Source organism: Dendrobates tinctorius, unplaced genomic scaffold (assembly GCF_039654945.1).
Source record: "Dendrobates tinctorius isolate UK_male_01 unplaced genomic scaffold, ASM3965494v1 ptg000086l, whole genome shotgun sequence".
Classification (NCBI taxonomy): domain Eukaryota; kingdom Metazoa; phylum Chordata; class Amphibia; order Anura; family Dendrobatidae; genus Dendrobates; species Dendrobates tinctorius.
Window position 1 is genome coordinate 65,012,194 of NW_027361754.1, and position 19,542 is coordinate 65,031,735.

At 46.6% G+C, this 19,542-nt stretch overlaps 1 protein-coding gene across 1 annotated transcript in view; it reads right to left on the reverse strand.

Moving 5' to 3' along the window:
- Positions 1-1,860: 1,860 nt before the first annotated feature.
- ILVBL (ilvB acetolactate synthase like) overlaps positions 1,861-19,542 on the reverse strand; it is a 115,640-nt gene continuing 97,958 nt past the window's right edge. Inside the window, exons 14-16 of the mRNA XM_073585506.1 lie at positions 17,939-18,010; positions 16,995-17,100; positions 1,861-7,947 (exon numbers count right to left, since the gene is read on the reverse strand). Of these exons, the coding sequence (XP_073441607.1) occupies positions 7,769-7,947; positions 16,995-17,100; positions 17,939-18,010 (357 nt within the window). The 3' untranslated portion in view covers positions 1,861-7,768. The remainder of the gene's footprint in view (positions 7,948-16,994; positions 17,101-17,938; positions 18,011-19,542) is intronic.

Here is a 19,542-nt window from a genome sequence, read left to right on the forward strand (position 1 = left end):
GCACATGCACATATGAAGCCAATATAAGTACACCTCATCTGACTGTGCATTCGCGAGGCACCGTTCAGCTTCTCAGCCATCGTGCCCCGGAAGTTCACCCATTACTTCCGGGGCTTTGGAGCATCCGCGCCGGCCGGCTACCACGCCGCCGCCTTTGTGTGCGGCCTGCGCCTCTCCCCATGCTTTTTTTCCCCTCTTCGCGCCACTGGCGCATTTACCGCTCCTGCAGCGGCGACCCCTGAGAGCTTGGTGCCACCTGGCGCGCTCCTAGGTGAGACCGGGCGGCCCTTCCCGCACCCAGTCATCACCCCCCCATCCGTCAGACGAGGGGGGAGCCATCTAACAGAATCTCCCCCGACGCTGCCTCTGGACCGCAGCCCCTGCCGTTCTCGTGGATACTGCACAGGCGGCGTGCATTTGGCCCAGGTATGTCTTCCTGAAGGATATCCTGAGGTTCCCTGGGAACAGGAAACAAAACTGAGGAGGAAAGGCGGACCGCCCCTTTTATCTTTCTGTAGGGTTTCCTGTTCCAAATGGGGCGGATCCGATACCTCCAGTGGGTGCTGTCGTGGCGAAGGGTAAAAATAACTTTTTTAAATTTACCAAATGGCTGCAATGAAACAGAGTGAAAACTTTAAAGGGGTCGGAATACTGAGTACTGCAGTACTGAGCTGTTTAACTATGAATCCAGCACTCGGTTGCATAAAACACTCAAAAGCAGCATCCACTTCTGGATCTTAGCAGTTTTTTTTTTAAGTGAATACGGATTTCAGGAGGCAGAAAAAAGGTGTAACATTTTATACATGGTAGAAGAAGCAGATTTCTTTGATAAAATTACAAATTTTATTAAATTCACTTTGTACTATTGACGTATGTAAATTTTCTTGTAAAGACCGTGACCGCCTATAAGCACAATTTCTGTACTAAAAATTACAAAACAATCTTCACTTTACAATGTATGTAAAAATAGAGGACATGGAGTGGGACCAATAGTGTAACTAAGGTGGGTGCAGTGAGGACAATTTCCCTGGGCCCACTTATATGATGGCGCCCACCCATCCGGAACCCCATATCCCTGCGTGAGCATCACTTTTAATTGTATCGGCAGTCACTAATAACGCTCTGCCCTAATATTCTCTATCTTGAAGGCCACAGCAGGCTTACAGGTCACTGGAGCCACACTTAGGTCATCAGCGTCTCTGAGCAAGCGGTGCAATTACATCGCTGTATCGCACCACCTGTTCTCAACTGGGGACTTGCATAAGAGTACTTTTTTGTAGCACTCATCATGGGATCCTGAATAGGTATGGATTTTGTTTCCCAGAGAGAACTCGAAGCATTATTACTTTTTAAGGGGTCTAACTTTTAGAGGATGTTAGGGCTCAAGAGCTGAGCTTGTGCCATATGTGGGAGTTGCCGGCTGTGTCACACATCTGGCATCTTGATGTGAAGCAGTGATCTGAGCTGGCTCCGTTTGCTGCTGTCTAATCACTTAAATGTTGTTGTCAATCACGAACAGTGAAATTTAACTAGCATAATAGCCAGTGCGCGCATCTCCCATCGCCTTCCACACGCGGCAATCGCAGTAAAATGCATTTTTATTTTTTTCCCACCACTTGGCCTTTGTATAGAGATTTTTATTTAGTAACCGCCTTGTCGTCTTAAGAGGTGCCCACTGTATCCACTAGGATTAGGGTGCACCTCTGCAGTTGTAAGTATGAGTTACCCGAATTGGGGGAGACTTAAATATTTTGAACCACCTCCTACGAATCCCTGACTGTGCCTCTGAGTGGTGCACAAGTGCGGCATAAAAAGACAAAAAGCAAGAAAAACTGTCATACAAATACATGGAGCTCTGGAAACTTTTGCAGCAATTCTTTAATTACAAATATCAACAATTTATAAAGGTTACAGTAGATTCATATAGTAAGAAAATGTAAAAATCATTTAGTTCTAAAAATATTAAAACAGGTTCAACAGCATTATGTAGGTCAAACAAATGCACCACAAAATTAATGCAGATTTAGGGAGAAAATTTTTTTAAGAATTAAGAGTATGGTCCGCAACCTGTGTAGTCTCATGACCTACAGAAAACCGAAGGTTGATGGCCACTGATCTAAGCAATAAAAAGTTCTTAATAGTTTTCAAGGGTTTATTTGAAAATTTGAAGGACGCGCCCAATGCTAAATGTCAGGTAGCTACAGGCCCCAGACTGGGAACCCCACCAAAAACCATAATGGGAATTCCAAGCCTTCCCAATTTCCTTCTCACTGCCCAAATGTTGGCTCACTAGATACTAAGGAGTGGACACAGACAGAAAAGGCCTCTGTGCAAAACAATATTATAGGCCCTTTGTAGCACAATAGCTCATCATTATGCACAATTCCCCCTGCTTTGGAGGCGATAGTGGTCCCCTTACCTCTTGGGCCTCTGCCTCAATAGTATGTCCACCCCTGCTAATAACTTTGAGACCATTGGCCTATCGGATAGGCATGCATTGCAAAAAGCATGTATATTAGCAAGAAGAATTAGGAATGGAGACCAGAATGTATGCACTAATGGAAAATCCTAAACCTACTATGTGTCATTTAGAATACTCATTAGGCTCAAGGGTCCGGGTGCAATTGCTACTTCCAAATTCCTGATTTTCCTTAATTACATTACTATCCTGCATTTAAAGTAAAGCTCTGAGTTCTCTTGTTTCAATAAAAAAAATGGGAGACAGACAGGTAATGCTTAGATAAAAAAAATAAAAATAATAAAGCATTAAGCCCCTACTGCTTCATGGTCGCCCCCGCTGCTTCCTGCTAGTTAAGGATGCAGGGGTGACAAAAACCAACAGATAGCTGTGGAGAGGTGGTGCAGGAGAGGCAGAGGGCATAAAAGGGGTTGTCCATTTTTTTTCTTATTTAAATGCATGTAACAGTTTTTGAAAAAAATATTTTTTTTAATTGGGCTTCATTTAAAAAAAGTTTCATAGTTCGCCTTGGGTTAGCTGAGGATCTTTCAGTGAGTTCATTCCGATGGTCCAATGGGAAACTTTAAAACTTTTATATGTCTTTTTTTGCGCTCCTCTCAGCTCGTTTATGACCACAGACCACATCAAAGTTGAACACTCAAAGAAACAAAGAACGCAACGGTGCAACTTTTTTAATGAAACCAAGTTTAGCCCCAATTACATGCATTTAAGTAAAAAAAAAAAAAAAGTTGTCCCAAGACATAGACAACTCCTACTTGCCTGTCCCTCTTGTTTTATTGAAGCTAAGGGCATAGAAGCTAAATTGCTAAGTCAGTGACCTTCGACTTGATGCTGGGAGTTCTAGACCCACAATAAGTGAAGAGCAACTAACTAACCCAAGAGTTTTATAAAATACAAAAATAAAAAGTCAGTTTTACAGTCTATTCACAGCAGGACATCATGTTCTATATTAACCCTGCTGTTCTGTTCGGTCAAAAATGACCGTTTTTGAACTTTGATATTTTTTAAAAAACTCATTATGCGGTTCTGAAACTTGTGGTTACTTCTATTTTCCTAATTTGAGGGGTTCTTTCTAAGGGTACTTTTTTTTTTTTTGGTTTAGTTTTTGCGCCACATTTTTTTTTTACACTTGTACTGTTCCGGTCAAAAATGACCGAATAGCATTTTATGCTAATTTCAGCCATTTTTTGCGTAAAACAAATGAGTTATAATTTCTTTTGAGACTACTTATTGCATCTTCTACTGTTTATGAAGTAAATAGCTGCTTTAGGGGCAGATTTACACATGCTTTCAGTACAAACATACGCATTGGCTTTCAGAACAGTTCTGTGCAATTTTTTTTCTCTGTATGTTATTTACCCTGCTTTTCCTCTAAAAATAAATAAATTCAGTTGTCAGTTGTTTTTTTTAATTTTTTTTTAATTATTTTTACTATTTTTTTTTTAAAATGTTTGCACGCATTTTTTACTATAGTTAATTTTAGTTATAGTTTTAGTTATAGTTGTTATAGCAGTAGTAGTAGTAGTAGTAGTTATTTTAGTCAGTTAAGCTCAAATTTGTAATTTCTGTGCAGAATTCAATAAGCCCTTGAAACCTTTATAAACACAAAATAAATAAAAAAAATTGAGTTTTTTTACGTATTTTTTTTTATAATGACCAACCATGTTCACATACAGTATAATAATGCAACAGGTATTCAAAAAAATTTTTTTTTAAGTAGCTAAAACAGCATTTTAATAGGTCCGGTCAAAAAATGACCGCAGCAGTACAAGTGTACAGTGGAAACGAACAGAACAGCAGGGTTAAATTGCAACTCATACAAAAAAAAGATCCATCAGTTGCAGCTGGCTGAAAGTTTACAATTGACAATTTTTTTATTTTTGCTGCAAACTAAAAAAGGAAATGAAAACAACAAAAAAAACTTAGTGTCTGTAGGTCTTAGGCAGAACTATGCATCTCCATGGTTACAGACTACAAATCTTCTGTAGTCTGATCCTAAACTCATATCATATAACAACCATCTCTCTTCCTTCTCGCTAACCTACCAAAATTTACATCTGTTAATAAGGTACTGGTGGATGGCATAATGACTGCCGGATGAGATCTCACACATGGTTTTCGTCTGCAGCCATGGAGATGTATGGGTCTGCAAGGTTCCATATAGCTTTGACCAAAACTTTTTTAATGTTTTATGTCTACAGCAAAGTTTCTGCATTTTTCAATTTTATGTAACAGAAAAATTAGTTTCAATTAGTGAAACTTCCCCTTTAGTTTTTCTAATAATACAGAAAATAGGAAAATTCCTTCAAATCAACTTAAGCAGCAGGAGTATGACTGGTGAGGAGACCCACCTTCCACCTTTATTTTTATACATACCATATTTCTAAAATAAAAAAAGCATAAAACAAGTTTTTAATTAATAAATAACAAGTCTGCAATTAACATCTGGTTAAGTTACCATTATCGGTATAATTAAAGGATTGTGAAAAAAAAATATTCGAAAGAATGGTAATAACCGTAAAACACTGACATTCATATGAAGGCTTGGTTCACACTTGTGTGCACAGTTTTTACCTTGTACAATCTTGTACCACATTCTGTATTGGTTAGACTTTAGTTATAAAAAAAAAAGTTATAATGCTCACTGTAACTGTAGACACGAGGCTATAGGGTTGAAGCAAAATATGCAATGTGTTTATTAGCTGAACAGGGGGGATACATCAGATTCATTTTGAGGACCTGTGATAGCAGAGAGCAGCTACAAGAGTGTCTATCCTGCTGGAGGAGCGGGCTTATCTTGGAAATTGAAAGCAATCAGATAAGTTTCCCTTTATACCAGGATTTACCCAAAAGAAGGGGGGAGGCCGAGAAGAAGATGAAGAAGAAGGGGGGAGGCCGAGAAGAAGATGAAGAAGAAGGGGGGAGGCCGAGAAGATGATGAAGAAGGGGGGAGGCCAAGAAGAAGATGAGGAAGAAGGGGGGGAGGCCGAGAAGAAGATGAAGAAGGGGGAGGCCGAGAAGAAGATGAAGAAGAAGGGGGGGAGGCCGAGAAGAAGATGAAGAAGGGGGGAGGCCCGAGAAGAAGGGGGGACACCCGAGAAGATGAAGAAGGGGGGAGGCCGAGAAGAAGATGAAGAAGAAGGGGGGAGGCCGAGAAGAAGATGAAGAAGGGGGGAGGCCAAGAAGAAGATGAGGAAGAAGGGGGGAGGCCGAGAAGAAGATGAAGAAGAAGGGGGGGAGGCCGAGAAGAAGATGAAGAAGAAGGGGGGGAGGCCGAGAAGAAGATGAAGAAGGGGGGAGGCCCGAGAAGAAGGGGGGACACCCGAGAAGATGAAGAAGGGGGGAGGCCGAGAAGATGAAGAAGAAGGGGGAGGCCGAGAAGATGAATGAGAAGGGGGAGGCCGAGAAGAAGATGAATGAGAAGGGGGGAGGCAGAGAAGATGAAGGAGGGAGGCCGAGAAGAAGAAGGGAGGCTAAGAAGAAGAGGGGAGGCTAAGAAGAAGAAGGGAGGCTAAGAAGAAGAAGAATAAGAAGGGAGGCTAAGAAGAAGAAGAAGAAGAAGGGAGGCTAAGAAGAAGAAAAAGAAGGGAGGCTAAGAAGAAGAAGAAGAAGGGAGGCTAAGAAGAAGAAGAAGAAGGGAGGCTAAGAAGAAGAAGAAGAAGGGAGGCTAAGAAGAAGAAGACGAAGAAGAGGGGAGGCTAAGAAGAAGAAGAAGAGGGGAGGCTAAGAAGAAGAAGAAGAGAGGCTAAGAAGAAGAAGAAGGGAGGCTAAGAAGAAGAAGAAGGGAGGCTAAGAAGAAGAAGAAGGGAGGCTAAGAAGAAGAAGAAGGGAGGCTAAGAAGAAGAAGAAGGGAGGCTAAGAAGAAGAAGAAGAGGGGAGGCGAAGAAGAAGAAGAAGAGGGGAGGCGAAGAAGAACAGGGGAGGTGAAGAAGAAAGGGAGGCGAAGAAGAAAGGGAGGCGAAGAGGAAGAGGGGAGGTGAAGAAGGATGAAAGGATTGCAGACTATAAATATTTAGCAATCTGTCAGTTAAAGATAATCTCAGAATTTATATTTAGTTTCCAATTTACATTTTCTGCGATAAGAGTGAAATCCTCTGGATCTAATAATTTATTGTCGGATACAGAATTCCAAATTTCAAGTAACTGAAAAAGATTCATAAGGCAAACAGTCAGTCATCACAAACTGAGCCTCCAAATCGGTATAAAAAAGGAAAAAATAAAATCAACTCCGCTCATCCACCTGTATGGAAAAACAGCAGATTTTGGACATGATGAGCCCCTAAACTGCTATACAGGATGGCAATAGAATTCCAATTGTGTTACTTGCATCATAAAAAAATTATGATGTTATAAATTAGTTGTTCTAAATAGCTCTCTTATTATACAAGGTATAAAGTAGCATAAGCCATCTGTGTAATGTCATGTGGTCGTTTCTGGTTTCTCCCTTCCCACCTGACTTGATTAATGCCCTACATTAATTAGTTTTATAAAGCTGTGAAGAGTCTGGTGGGCGTTCCTGTTCATCTCAGGAGTCATGTGGGAGTGGTTTGATTTACATTCCCCTGACTAGAATAGGTTATTAGAACCAAGCTCATCCAGCACATGCACACATGAAGCCAATGTAAGTACACCTCATCTGACTGTGCATTCGTGAGGCACCGTTCAGCTTTTTGGAGACTGATCAAGCCACTCCTGAGAAGAATGGGTATGTCCGCCAGGCTCTTCACAGCTTTTGAAAGCTAAGTGGGGCATTAATAGTCTGGTGGGAAGATAGAAACCAGAAAGGACCACATGACATTTCACAAATACGGCATGCTACTTTATGCCTTCATAATACAAGAGATATTTCAGTTAGTGATATGTTTAGAAGGCTATTAACATCCTGTAGAACACTATGAATTAGGGGTTCATTATGTGATAACAGGTTCCCTTTAACATGTAACATTCCGGCAGCCTGCAGCCACCACTAGAGGGAGCTTACTGCATACACAGAGTGAATATGCTCCTATGCTCCCCCTGGTGGTGACAGCAGGCGTCTAAATGTTACTTTTTAAATTATGAATATGTAGAGACTTAGAAAGCTATAAAGATATATTAGGAATAAAATGTTGGGTCCCTAAAACAATATGATAAAAAGATTCACTTTAAATCTCTATGAAGCAATCTATAGAGCCTCAGAGTTGCTAAAAGCTCATAAAAGTAAGGTAGAGGGTCTAAAAATAGGTTCAGTGGGCTCAACCATTCATGTAGGTTTGGTATGTGGATACTGCTCTTTCATAATTATTGGGTTTATACAGAGATGGAGCCTTCTCGGAAATTGGTTCTTCCAATGAGCACATTGATCAGTGCAGCTTTCCCCTTTCGGGACGCGTCTTGTGCCTCCTTGATGATGTCAGCTATTCTGTCTTCATCTTGTCGAGTGACCAGGAAACCTTTACCTCCAAAACCATCGGCCACAACATGGTAATCTGCACAGAAATAAAGTATGGTTGGAAACAGCTCCTGCACGCATAGATAAGAGAATAGGGTCAGTAAAGACCACCCAATATACACTGATCAGCCATAATAGATCACGTGACTCATACTGTGTAGATCACAATCATGCTGTCAAAACATGGATTTTTGTGATAACTCACCGTAAAATCCTTTTCTCCGAGACGCTCATTGGGGGACACAGGTATGGAGGGTGTATGCTACTGCCGCTTGGAGGCTGTCACTAAGTGAAAAAAAGAGGTTAGCTCCTCCTCTGCCGTATACACCCTCGCCCCGATTGCGGGCGGAAAACAGTTTGGTGCAAAAGCAGTAGGAGATCAAACAAAAATCAGACAACATCAACCTTAATACAGGTAAAAACATGTCTAGAAAATAGCCACCCTAGCTTCATACCGAAAGCATATTAATTAAACAAACAGAAGCCACTTGGCTAAAAGGGTGGGTGCTGTGTCCCCCAATGAGCGTCTCGGAGAAAAGGATTTTACGGTGAGTTATCACAAAAATCCATGTTTCTCCTTCGCCTCATTGGGGGACACAGGTACTGTGAGATGTCCTAAAGCAGTCCTTGGGTGGGAAGTTGACTCACCGATCCAAGCTACATGCACCTCTTGTCTAAAGGTGCGCCACTGCTGCTTGGAGAATCCTTCTACCCAGGCTCGCATCCGCCGAAGCCGGAGTATGGACATTGTAATGTTTTAAACGTGCTGCCTTGCAAACCTGTTCCGCCGAAGCCTGGTGTCGAAGCGCCCAAGAGGCGCCCACTGCCCGAGTAGAGTGTGCTCTGATCCCTGCTGGAATCGGCGCGCCCCTGACGCGGTAGGATTCCTGAATAACTGAACGAATCCATCTGGCTATGGCCGATTTTGAGGCCGCGAGTCCCTTCCTGCGACCCTCAGGGAGCACGAATAGCGCGTCTGACTGACGAAAGGGTGCTGTCCGCGACACGTACCTCCTGAGAGCCCTCACCAGGTTCAACGTATGAAGAGCCTTTTCCACACGGTGCACCGATGCTGGACAGAAAGAGGGCAAGACAATATCCTCATTAATATGAAACGAGGAAACGACCTTTGGTAAAAAAAAAGTGGGAGCTGGTCTAAGAACCACCTTGTCTTTGTAAAAGGTCAGGAACGGGGCTCGGCAAGAAAAAGCTGCCAGCTCCGAGACCCTCCTGATCGATGTTATGGCTACCAGAAACACCTTCCAGGAAAGGTATGACAAAGAGACATCCTGCAGCGGCTCAAATGGAGCTTCCTGCAGAACACTTAGGACCAGGTTAAGGTCCCAGGCGTCCAAAGGTACCTTATAGGGAGGTATCAAGTGGGAGACCCCCTGGATGAAAGTCTTAACCTGCAAGTTGGTAGCAATCCTGCACTGAAAGAGGACGGATAAAGCCGATATCTATCTTCTGAGAGAACTGGGAGCCAGGCCTGAGTCTAAACCAGACTGGAGAAACGCCAAGATATTAGGGATGGAGAATTTCAGTGGCGAACAACCGTTGCCCCGGCACCATGCAAAGAAAACCTTCCAGGTGGGGTGGTAAACTTGTGCTGAGGTAGGCTTTCGGGCGCTAACCATCGTAGCAACCACCTTGCGCCCAAACCCCGCCTGTCAGAATCCAGGATTCAACGGCCAAGCCGTCAAACACAGGGCCCCTGAGTTCGGGTGGCAGATCGGCCCTTGAGACAGTAGATCTGGATGCTCTGGCAGGAGCCATGGCACGTCGACGAGCAGCTGCACTAGATCTGCGTACCACGCCCGACGAGGCCAGTCTGGGGCCAGCAGAATCACTGGCACCCCCTCTGCCTTTATTTTCTTGATGACCCAGAGGCAGCGGGGGAAACAGGTATGGGAGGCGAAACTGATTCCATGACAGAACCAGCGCATCCACGGCGATTGCCTGTGGGTCCCGGGACCGCGCGACGAACATTGACACCTTGGCGTTCACCCTGGACACCATCAGATCCACATTCGGAGTTCCCCACCATTGGCAAATCTGCTGATAAACCTCTGGGTGAAGTGACCATTCTCCGGACGCAAGCCCCAGCCGGCTGAGAAAGTCTGCCGCCCAGTTCTCTACCCCGGGATGTGGACCGCCGATATCAGCGAGCGGTTCCTCTCGGCCCAGCGAAGCACATGCCCTACTTCACGCATGGTTTCCCTGCTGCGGGTGCCCTCCTGGTGATTTATGAAAGCCACCGCTGTGGCGTTGTCCGACTGAATGCGGACGGGGCGGCCTGCTAGAAGGTGATGGAATCGATGCAGAGTCAGCCGTATCGCCCGTATCTCCAACAAGTTGATCGGAAGCAGGGAGGAACTGATTGTCCACCACTCTAGTGACTGCCTGACCTGAGAGGACAACAGGCACTGATGATCGAGCGTGAATGGGTTCTTGTCCCAGGCTGACAAGAGGGCGTGCTGCAGGGGACGAAGATGAAACTGGTGAACGGGATCGCTTCCATCGCTGCCACCATTTTCCCCAGAATCCTCATGCCGAAACAGATGGTGTGCGGGACTGGTTGGCACAGTACTCGCACCCCCTGCCGGAGGGCTAGGGCCTTGTCTCGAGGGAGACTTACCAACCCTCGGCAAGTGTCGAAGGTCATCCCTAAAAAGGAAATTCTCTGAGCTGGAACAAGGGATGACTTCTTCACATTGACCAACCACCCTACGCGGGCAAGAGTATCTAGCGTAATGCTGACACTTTCCTCGCATACCTGACTTGAAGGGGCTTTGACCAAGAGGTCGTCTAAGTAGGGGAATACTACTGTGCCCTGGGAGAGCAGGATGGCCATGGGGACTGCCATGACCTTTGTGAACACTCTGGGGGCCATGGCTAGCCCGGAGGGCAGCGCTGCAAACTGAAAATGTAGACCGTTGATGACGAAGCGTAGAAACCTTTCATGCGGAGGGAAAATGGGGATATGCAGATAGGAGTCCTGGATATCGATAGAGGCCAAATACTCTCCCTGCCTCATTGCCGCTATGACTGAACGGAGAGATTCCATCCGAAAATGTCTGATCCTGATAAATCTATTCAGGACCTTTAGATCCAAAATGGGACTAACCGTCCCGTCCTTTTTGGGAACTGCGAACAGGTTGGAATAGAAGCCCTGTGTCTTTTTGTTTTCCGGTACTGGAATGATAACTCCGTTGCGAGAGAGCGAATCGATGACTTCTAGTAGAGCCCTTGCCCGGGTATCCACTTTGGGAAGGGGGGAAAGAAAAAAAAATAGTCTTGGGGGGTACCTGACAAATTCTATCTTGTACCCTGTGGACACCAGCTCTCTCACCCATGCGCCGTGCGTGAAATTGAGCCAGGCGTGGTGAAACCAGAGTAGGCGGCCGCCTACCCCGCTGGTGCCGCCTGTCAAACGCCCCGAGTCATTTCGCTGAAGATCTTTGGGACCTGGATCCCCTCGACCTAGACTGATTAGCACGCATCCTCCCCAATGGGTTGGCTCTATATGAGACCTGTCGGTCCCTATTGCGATTGGGACGCCCTGATGCGGCGGAGTTGGCCACTGTCGTTCACCCGGGGTTGCGAAAGGTCCGAAATCACGCCTGAAAGTGGTGACGAAACGGCGGCTTGGCGTTTTGCTGAGGAAGAAAGCCTCCTGTGGAGTCGGAGATGAGCTGATCTAGCCTCTCTCCGAACAGGCGACCACCCTGGTAAGGTAGCGCTGTCAAGGACTTTTTTGAGGCTGAATTAGCCCGCCATGTCCTTAACCATAGAGCTCTCCTAATGGAGATTGCATTTGCGGCTGCAAGTGCTGAAGAGTTGGCTGCATCTAAAGATGCATTAATCGAGTAGTCCGCCGCCATGGCTATCTGATTCGGGATTTCTGATACCTCCGCTGGCAGGCCTAGGTCCTGCAAGGCTCTATTCAAAGTTTCTGACCAAGAAATCATGGCCTTGGCTACCCATGTTGCTGCGAACGTGGGAGAAAGCGCTGATCCTGATGCCTCAAACATTGAGCGAGCCAAGTTCTCTATGAGACGATCAGTGCGATCCTTAATAGAAGAACCACTAGGCACAGACAGTAAAGTTCTAGTAGCCAAGCGCGACACCGGCAGGTCCACCGTTGGGGATTCCGTCCACTTTTTACGGAGATCCGGGGGAAAAGGGTACTTCGCCTCGAGTGCCTTCTGACCAAAGAACCGCCTGTTCGGCCTCTGTGTTTTTGCACTATGTCCTCAAATTCAGGCTGAGTTAAAAATACTCTATGGGGACGCTTGACACGCTTAAATGACACCTTATGGCCCGCAGCCAGAGTGGAATCATCTTCAATCCCTACCGTCTGGTTGACGGTGTCTATGAGACAGTCAACCGTTTCCTGGCCACCTGGCGTATCTAGGTCCAGGGGCATATCCGAATCATAGTCCGAGCCTTGTTCGCTATCGACTGCTGGCGACGGGGAGCGAGAAGCAGAGCTCACGGATTCCGAGGCACCGGATGGACCGGGAGACGCCGAGCGGGTTCATTTCTCCCGAGTCTGCCTGGAGTGAGAGCGGCCCCTGCAGGCCGGAGGCTCGTGTGGTGTGAGGTAGAGGACCCCTCTAAGACAGGAGAGCCACTGTCCCTGCCCCTATCTGGGGCTCGAAGGGACTCGATTGCTCTCGTAAGTGACGCCATAGATTGCGACAGTGACAATGCCCATTCCGGGGCACCTGTTACACTGGGCTCGGTCGCAGGGGAGGACTCCTGAGCGCGTTCGGACTCGCAGGCTTCGCATACCCGTCTGGTCTGCGCCCGCGGAAAAGCCGACTGACAGGAGATGCATGCAGCGTATAGGAACGTATGTGTCTTAGATTTTCCTGACATGCTGTATCTGACAGGTCTCCGTGCTGACAAACAAAACCGCCGGGGGAGGGCGCTCTTTGTTCCAGATAGTGCGGCCTGTCTGAGGGGCTGGGGCGCAGCACTTATCCCAGTCCTGAGTCCCCTGTGTCCTCAGCGTGCAAGGTGCCGCTTTAATCTGCGCGCCAGTAGTGCAGGCTGGCCCCCGGAAGAAAAAGAAGGATCCTGGGGGCGGTCTTTTCTTTGCGGCCTAGTTCCGGCCTAAAGCCAGGGACTAAATTTCCTCAGGCGCCCGCCCAGGCTACTGGGGGGCGGGGCCACCGTGACGCGATGCCGGGAGCGGGGCCTTACAGCCGCGGCCTAGCATTGGCTGAAGCCGGGGCCTCAATTTATTCCTCCACCCGCCCGGGGGGGGGGCGGGCGAAACCGCCGGACCTCCCGAAACGCTCCGGAATTGGATCCCTGGACGCTGCAGAAGCCCTCCCTGGCCATCCACCTTCTTCCAGCTCAGGTAGAGGGGAGGGGGGCCCTAAACGATCAGGACGGTGCAGGCACCCTAACTCCATCTAACCCCCTGCAGGGGTGAGGAGAGGGACCGTCCGACACCTTGCTCCCCGCAGTCCTTAGCATTGGTGCGGCAGTGGGGCCGCACGGACTACGCTTGTGCCTCTGTGCAGCCTGGCGTTTCCATACCCTCAGGTGGACAGGGCTAAGTCCAGCATCATGTCCCATGATGCGGGAGAGGATACGTGGAGGGACACTCACACGTGCTCGCCCGTTGTTGGTTTGGCGAGATCGGACCCCTTCAATAGGGTCCGTCGCCCCTCTCATCTTCATGTGAAAAAAGGGAACATCCGGAAAAAAATCCACGTTGCGGAAGAGGATACGTGGAGGGACACTCGCACGTGCTCGCCAGTTGTTGGTTTGGGGAGATCGGACCCTTTCAATAGGGTCCGTCGCCCCTGTCTTATCTTCATGGGGAAAAAGAAAGAAAAAAAAAAGGTCAGTCTTGAGACAGACCGACGTGTGCCTCCAACAGACACTAAGCAAAACCTGGTTTCCGCCCGCAATTGGGGCGAGGGTGTATATGGCGGAGGAGGAGCTAACCTCTTTTTTTCACTTAGTGTCAGCCTCCAAGCGGCAGTAGCATACACCCACAGTACCTGTGTCCCCCAATGAGGCGAAGGAGAAATAGCTTTAACCTCTTAAGACCTTGATCAGACAAGTTGCCTAACTCCAGGACGTTAGTAGAGAGAGCTGTGGCCTTCATGGATCGGATTTGTTTTCCTAGAACATGTCACACTTGCTTGATCAAGCCGACACCTTGATCTTCTTGTCATATTCCTCTAACCATTCCCGAGCTTGAGTTTTGCAATGTAACAGGACCCATTATCTTGCCACTAGTAACCGCTTTCATTTTGGAACAAAACTGCTATGGAGACGTGTGCTTGGTCTTTACAAGACAAGGGATGCCTGTCAAAGTGTCAACCACATGATGCCAGTACCAAACATTGCCCCTGCCATCTTGTCTTCTTCCTCATAATGTATACTGGTCCCATCTCTTTCCTACCAGCCATCCATATGACGTAAAAGAAAACAAGGTCAACGTCTACCATTGCTCCATGCTCTTGTGCCCATAGCAGGAGCTTTTGTTGGGCACCGTGACCGGCCTGCAGTTACGCAGCCCAACAATCAGCAAGGAGAAATGCACTACGTGGTCTGACAACTTTCCATCACAGACAGTAGTAACTTTTTAGTATTTTCTCCTCCAGTCGCTCTTTTTGCCTTGTGTGCTCATAACCCTGAAACTAGATGTCCACCTATGGATCATTTTTGGTAGGTATGGACCACAACATACCAGTAACACCCCACAATATTTGTCATTTTGGAGATTCTGTAATGCTGTAGATAAGCCCCTGATGTAACCTGAAAGAGAAGAAAAACAAGTTAGATTATACTTACCGGGGGGGGGGGGCGGTTGCGGTGGGTGTCGCAGTCCGGTTCGGTGCCTCCCATCTTCATGCGATGACGTCCCCCTTCTTGCTTCTGTCGCGGCTCCTGCACAGTCATACTTTCTCTGCCCTGTTGAGGGCAGAGTAAAGTACTGCAGTGCGCAGGAGTCGGGAAAGGTCAGAGAGGTCCGGCGCCTGCGCACTGTAGTACTTTACTCTGCCCTCAACAGGGCAGAGAAAGTACGCCTGCGCCAGAGCCGCAGCAGAAGTAAGAAGGAGGACGTCATCTCTAGAAGATGGGAGGTGCCGGACAGGACCGCGACACCCATCGGACCGGACCGGACCGGATCCCCGGGTGAGTATAATCTAACTCATTTTTCTTATCTTTCAGGTTACATCGGGGGCTTATCTACAGCATTACAGAATACTGTAGATAAGCCCCTGATGGCGGTGGCTGCAGCTCATAGAGCAAAAATGGGGTGACAGATTCCCTTTAAAGCCCAGGGGTCATTATATGGGGATAATCAATGTTGGTAAGTTCACCTACCTTTGGTTTAGCCGATCAGCGAATACATAATATGGCACACCCTGTGCAGGCACTTGACTGCTGCAGTCAATCATTGGCTACAGCCGTGATACATTGCTCAGCTGTCATTATCCAAGGTGGATCTGACAAGTAAATGGACAAAGTGAACTTTTTTCCTTTGGCTTGGTGCCAAAGTGGGTTGATTGCCCCAGGTGGCCATTAGAATTATTACACGTGGTGTCGTTTGTTCTAAGTTGTCCCAGTGGTGGTGAGTGGTATTACACTTTAGTTTTAATGTGCATGTATTACAAATCAGGTGTGAGGCTCTATAAAAGAGTTTCAGGTGTGTTTGATGATCGTTGGGACGAGTGGCAGCTATGGAGTCTGCAGGGAGTGCTGGCATGGATTGGTGGAGTCCAACGATGTGGTCTGCAAGAAGGGCTGGCATGGCGTGGTGGAGTCGCAGTTTATGGTGTCAGCAGGAAGTGCTTGCATGGCTTGGTGGAGTGGCGACTATGGTGAGAGTTGCACTCAGCATGCTGGACTTGGTTGCTGAAAGCTGGACTCAAGCATGCTTGACTTATTGGCAGAAAAGTTGGACTCAAGCATGCTGGACTTTTTGGCAGAAGCTGGACTCATCTTTGGGACTCTGTTTACTGGGCAGCTGCAACTGGTGGTGGACTCTGCTCCAAGGCAGCACTATGGTGATGGATCCGGTTGGAGAAGATGCGCGCAGGTGGTGGGCTCTGTTGCTAGGAGCGTACGCAACAGAGCAAAGCTAAGTGGTGTTCCCCCTGTATTGTCATTTTCTCTTATGTGTGTTTAGTGCAGTGGTGGGATTAGTTTCCACACCGACCAATTCCCTAGTGAGGGTTTAGGTGCAGGGCGAGTCAGGGTTTTAAGGTTCCTGTGCGTCGCCCAATGCGGAACCGGCATAGGGAACGTTAGGAGTGCAGGGACACTTTCTCAGGGGAGTGCAGGAGGTCTCCACGTCCCTATTCCCTATCGCAGGGCCCACCATTGTTATTGTTACCCAGGTTTCCCCTTTATTATTTTACTGGAGGCGGGGTTTCCAGACTACTGTATATATAACGTGTATTACCTAAATTCGCCAGTTGGAGGTGGTGTATCCAGCTGCACGTTTTATTATTTAAATTCGCCCTACTGGAGGCGGTGTATCCAGGGTCACGCGTGTCATGGGTTCGCGTTGCGGTACTCGCTGCGTCCAGACACACGTAACCGTGACATCAGCACTGTAGTTAGACATTTGTTGCAGTGTTCACATGCCTGTATAGCAAGATAATGATGTATGGAACCAATCAGGGGACTTTTGCAATGTTAGAAGTGCGCATGGGATCTGTACAATGGGTATGTTTTACTTTATTTACTCCGTTGTACAACATACTCATAGTTAGGACTGAAAAGAAGCAGGTCCTTGGAGGTCAACCTAAGTGGTCAGAGGATTTATAATAAACAAAAACTTGGCACTCAACTTGTGGGTATCGTTAAGAGAAATTTTATTTTGCAGTCTGTAAAATTTCTCTTAAAGATACCCACAAGTTGAGTGCCAAGTTTTCTTCTTATATCACATTGGTTTGGGTAACCTACTTGTGCACCTTCACAGTAGTGCCACTGTATACTTCCCAGGATTTATAATAAGGCTTAGTGGCACCACGAGCAGTCAACACAACATAGGCTGTCATGTGCTATAGCAGCAGGAAAAGACAAGACTTCGGCACATCTTACCATTAAAAGCCAGACCACATGCAACATTGCTCCCCAGCATAGGAACTTGCTCCCGAGAGATCTGGCTCCAGCAGGCATCGTTTCCAATAACTGAAATAATGGGAGTCTGGAAGGCAAGAGGTCATCCATTACCTCCAACAGCCATAATGGAGATCAGCCACATAGTATTAACTTTTTACATTTTTTTTAGGCTACATTGACTTCGGCAACCATTTTTATATTACAAATTATTTTCATTATAGGTTTATTCCCAGCAAGGAAATTATTTACTGTTCACTGGGTTCTGATCGATCCCAAGATCAAGGTTCTTGAAACCGATTCTGCAGAGCCCCGTCCTAAATGGAGCAGAGTACGTATGCTTGACCTCCACTTCATTCTGCCTATCGGAGAAAAAGCAAAGTACAAAGCTTGGCCATTTCCCACAGTCCGATAGACAATGAATAAAGCTGAAGTTGAACATGTGCCCCTCTGCAAGGGTCTGCAGAGGCGGGTTTTTGTCTTCCATCACCCAATTCTCAGGATCATTGGGTTCATAATGATTAGACCCCCATTGATATCATTTTTATAAATGAATAATGGCCATGAAAATATGAAAAATGAAAACTTTGCAATATATCTGATGACAGAAATCTGCTTCTTTCTTCTCCTGGACTGATTTTTCACTCTCAAAATGCTCAATTCACAGGTAAAATAGGTTTTCAGTGACAGTTGGTGCTCATAAAGTTCTATGGGAACTGTAACTGTGGTTTCAGTCTTCATCTAGCTCCTACTCCATAGAATTTTAAAAGCAGTAGTAGAAAGAAGCAGATCTCTCTGATAAGTTATTACAAATTTGCTTATTTTCTAGTGCATTATTGATTTATGAAAAAAAATTATAAAGACAATTACTTTGTAAACTATGAAGATTATATTATTTTCTAACAAAATTACAGAACATAGCTCACCTTATGACGAGTGTATGTGTCGTACTCTACAATGCTGTATCCCAACGAGCCATCTCCAAATACAACCCAAACCTTAAAAGAAAAAAAATCTAATATATAAAGCTCAAAGTGTGTGTGTGTGTGTGTGTGTCCGGGATAGGCATCCGCACCGTTGCAGCTACAGCCACAAAATTTGCCAGTGTCACACGTCTGGACCCAGAGAGCGTCCTAAGCTATGTTGTGAGGTGAAATTTTAACCCCACGCGTTCCAATTCACCAAACAATTTTGCCCCTATCTACATAATTGGGAAAAGGTGTGTGCGCGTCAAGCCCCGCCCCTCATGATGTCATAATGCCCCTATTTACATAATGGGGAAACAGTGTGTGCGTATCAAGCCCCGCCCCTCATTATGATGTCACAATGGTTGCAATGGCCACGCTGATGTCATCAAGCCCCGCCGCTCATTATAATGTCATAATGGTTGACTATGGGATGGAGGATATGTATGACGGGTATATGGGCACGGGACTATGGTATGGAGCATGTGTGATGGGTATATGGGCACGGGACTATGGGATGGAGGATATGTATGATGGGTATATGGGCATGGGACTATGAGATGAAGGATGTGTGATGGGTATATGGGTACTCGACTATGGGATGGAGAATATGTATGATGGGTATATGGGCACGGGACTATGGGATGGAGAATATGTATGATGGGTATATGGGCATGGGACTATGTGATGGAGGATATGTGTGATGGGTAGAGTTGAGCGATACCGTCCGATACTTCAAAGTATCGGATCGGAATGGATCGGCCGATCTTAAAAAAAAGTATCGGTATCGCCGATTCCGATACCGGAAGTCCCATTCAAGTCTATGGGACTTCCGGTATCGGAATAAGAAAAATCCTGTTTTTCCCTTGTACAGCCTCTCTGGGGTCTGTACGGGCCTTTCGGTGGGCTGTGCCGGCCTGCCAGGGGGTCTGTGCAGGCTCCGGTGGTCTGTGCCGGCCTGCCGGGGGGCTGTGCAGGCTCCGGGGGTCTGTGCCGGCCTGCCGGGGGGCTGTGCCGGCCTGCCGGGGGGCTGTGCCGGCCTGCCGGGGGGGCTGTGCTGGCCTGCCGGGGGGCTGTGCAGGCTTCGGGGGTCTGTGCAGGCATCGTCCGATGGGACTACAAGTCCCATCGGGCGATGCCTGCTACCATGACAGTGATTGACACATTAGCCAATGATGGGACAGTAGTAGTCCCATCATCCGGCTAATGTGTTGAATGTAAAAAAAAAAATAAAAAAAAAAAAAATTACATGCTACATACATGCTACATACATACAACATGCATACTACATACTACATACATGCTACATTCATACTACATACTACATACATGCTACACTCATACTACATGCAACATACATACTACATACATGCAACATGCATACTACATATATACTACATGCATGCAACATACATACTACATATATACTACATGCAACATACATACTACATATATACTACATACATACTGCATGCTACATATATACTACATGCATGCAACATGCATACTACATATATACTACATGCAACATGCATACTACATATATACTACATGCAACATACATA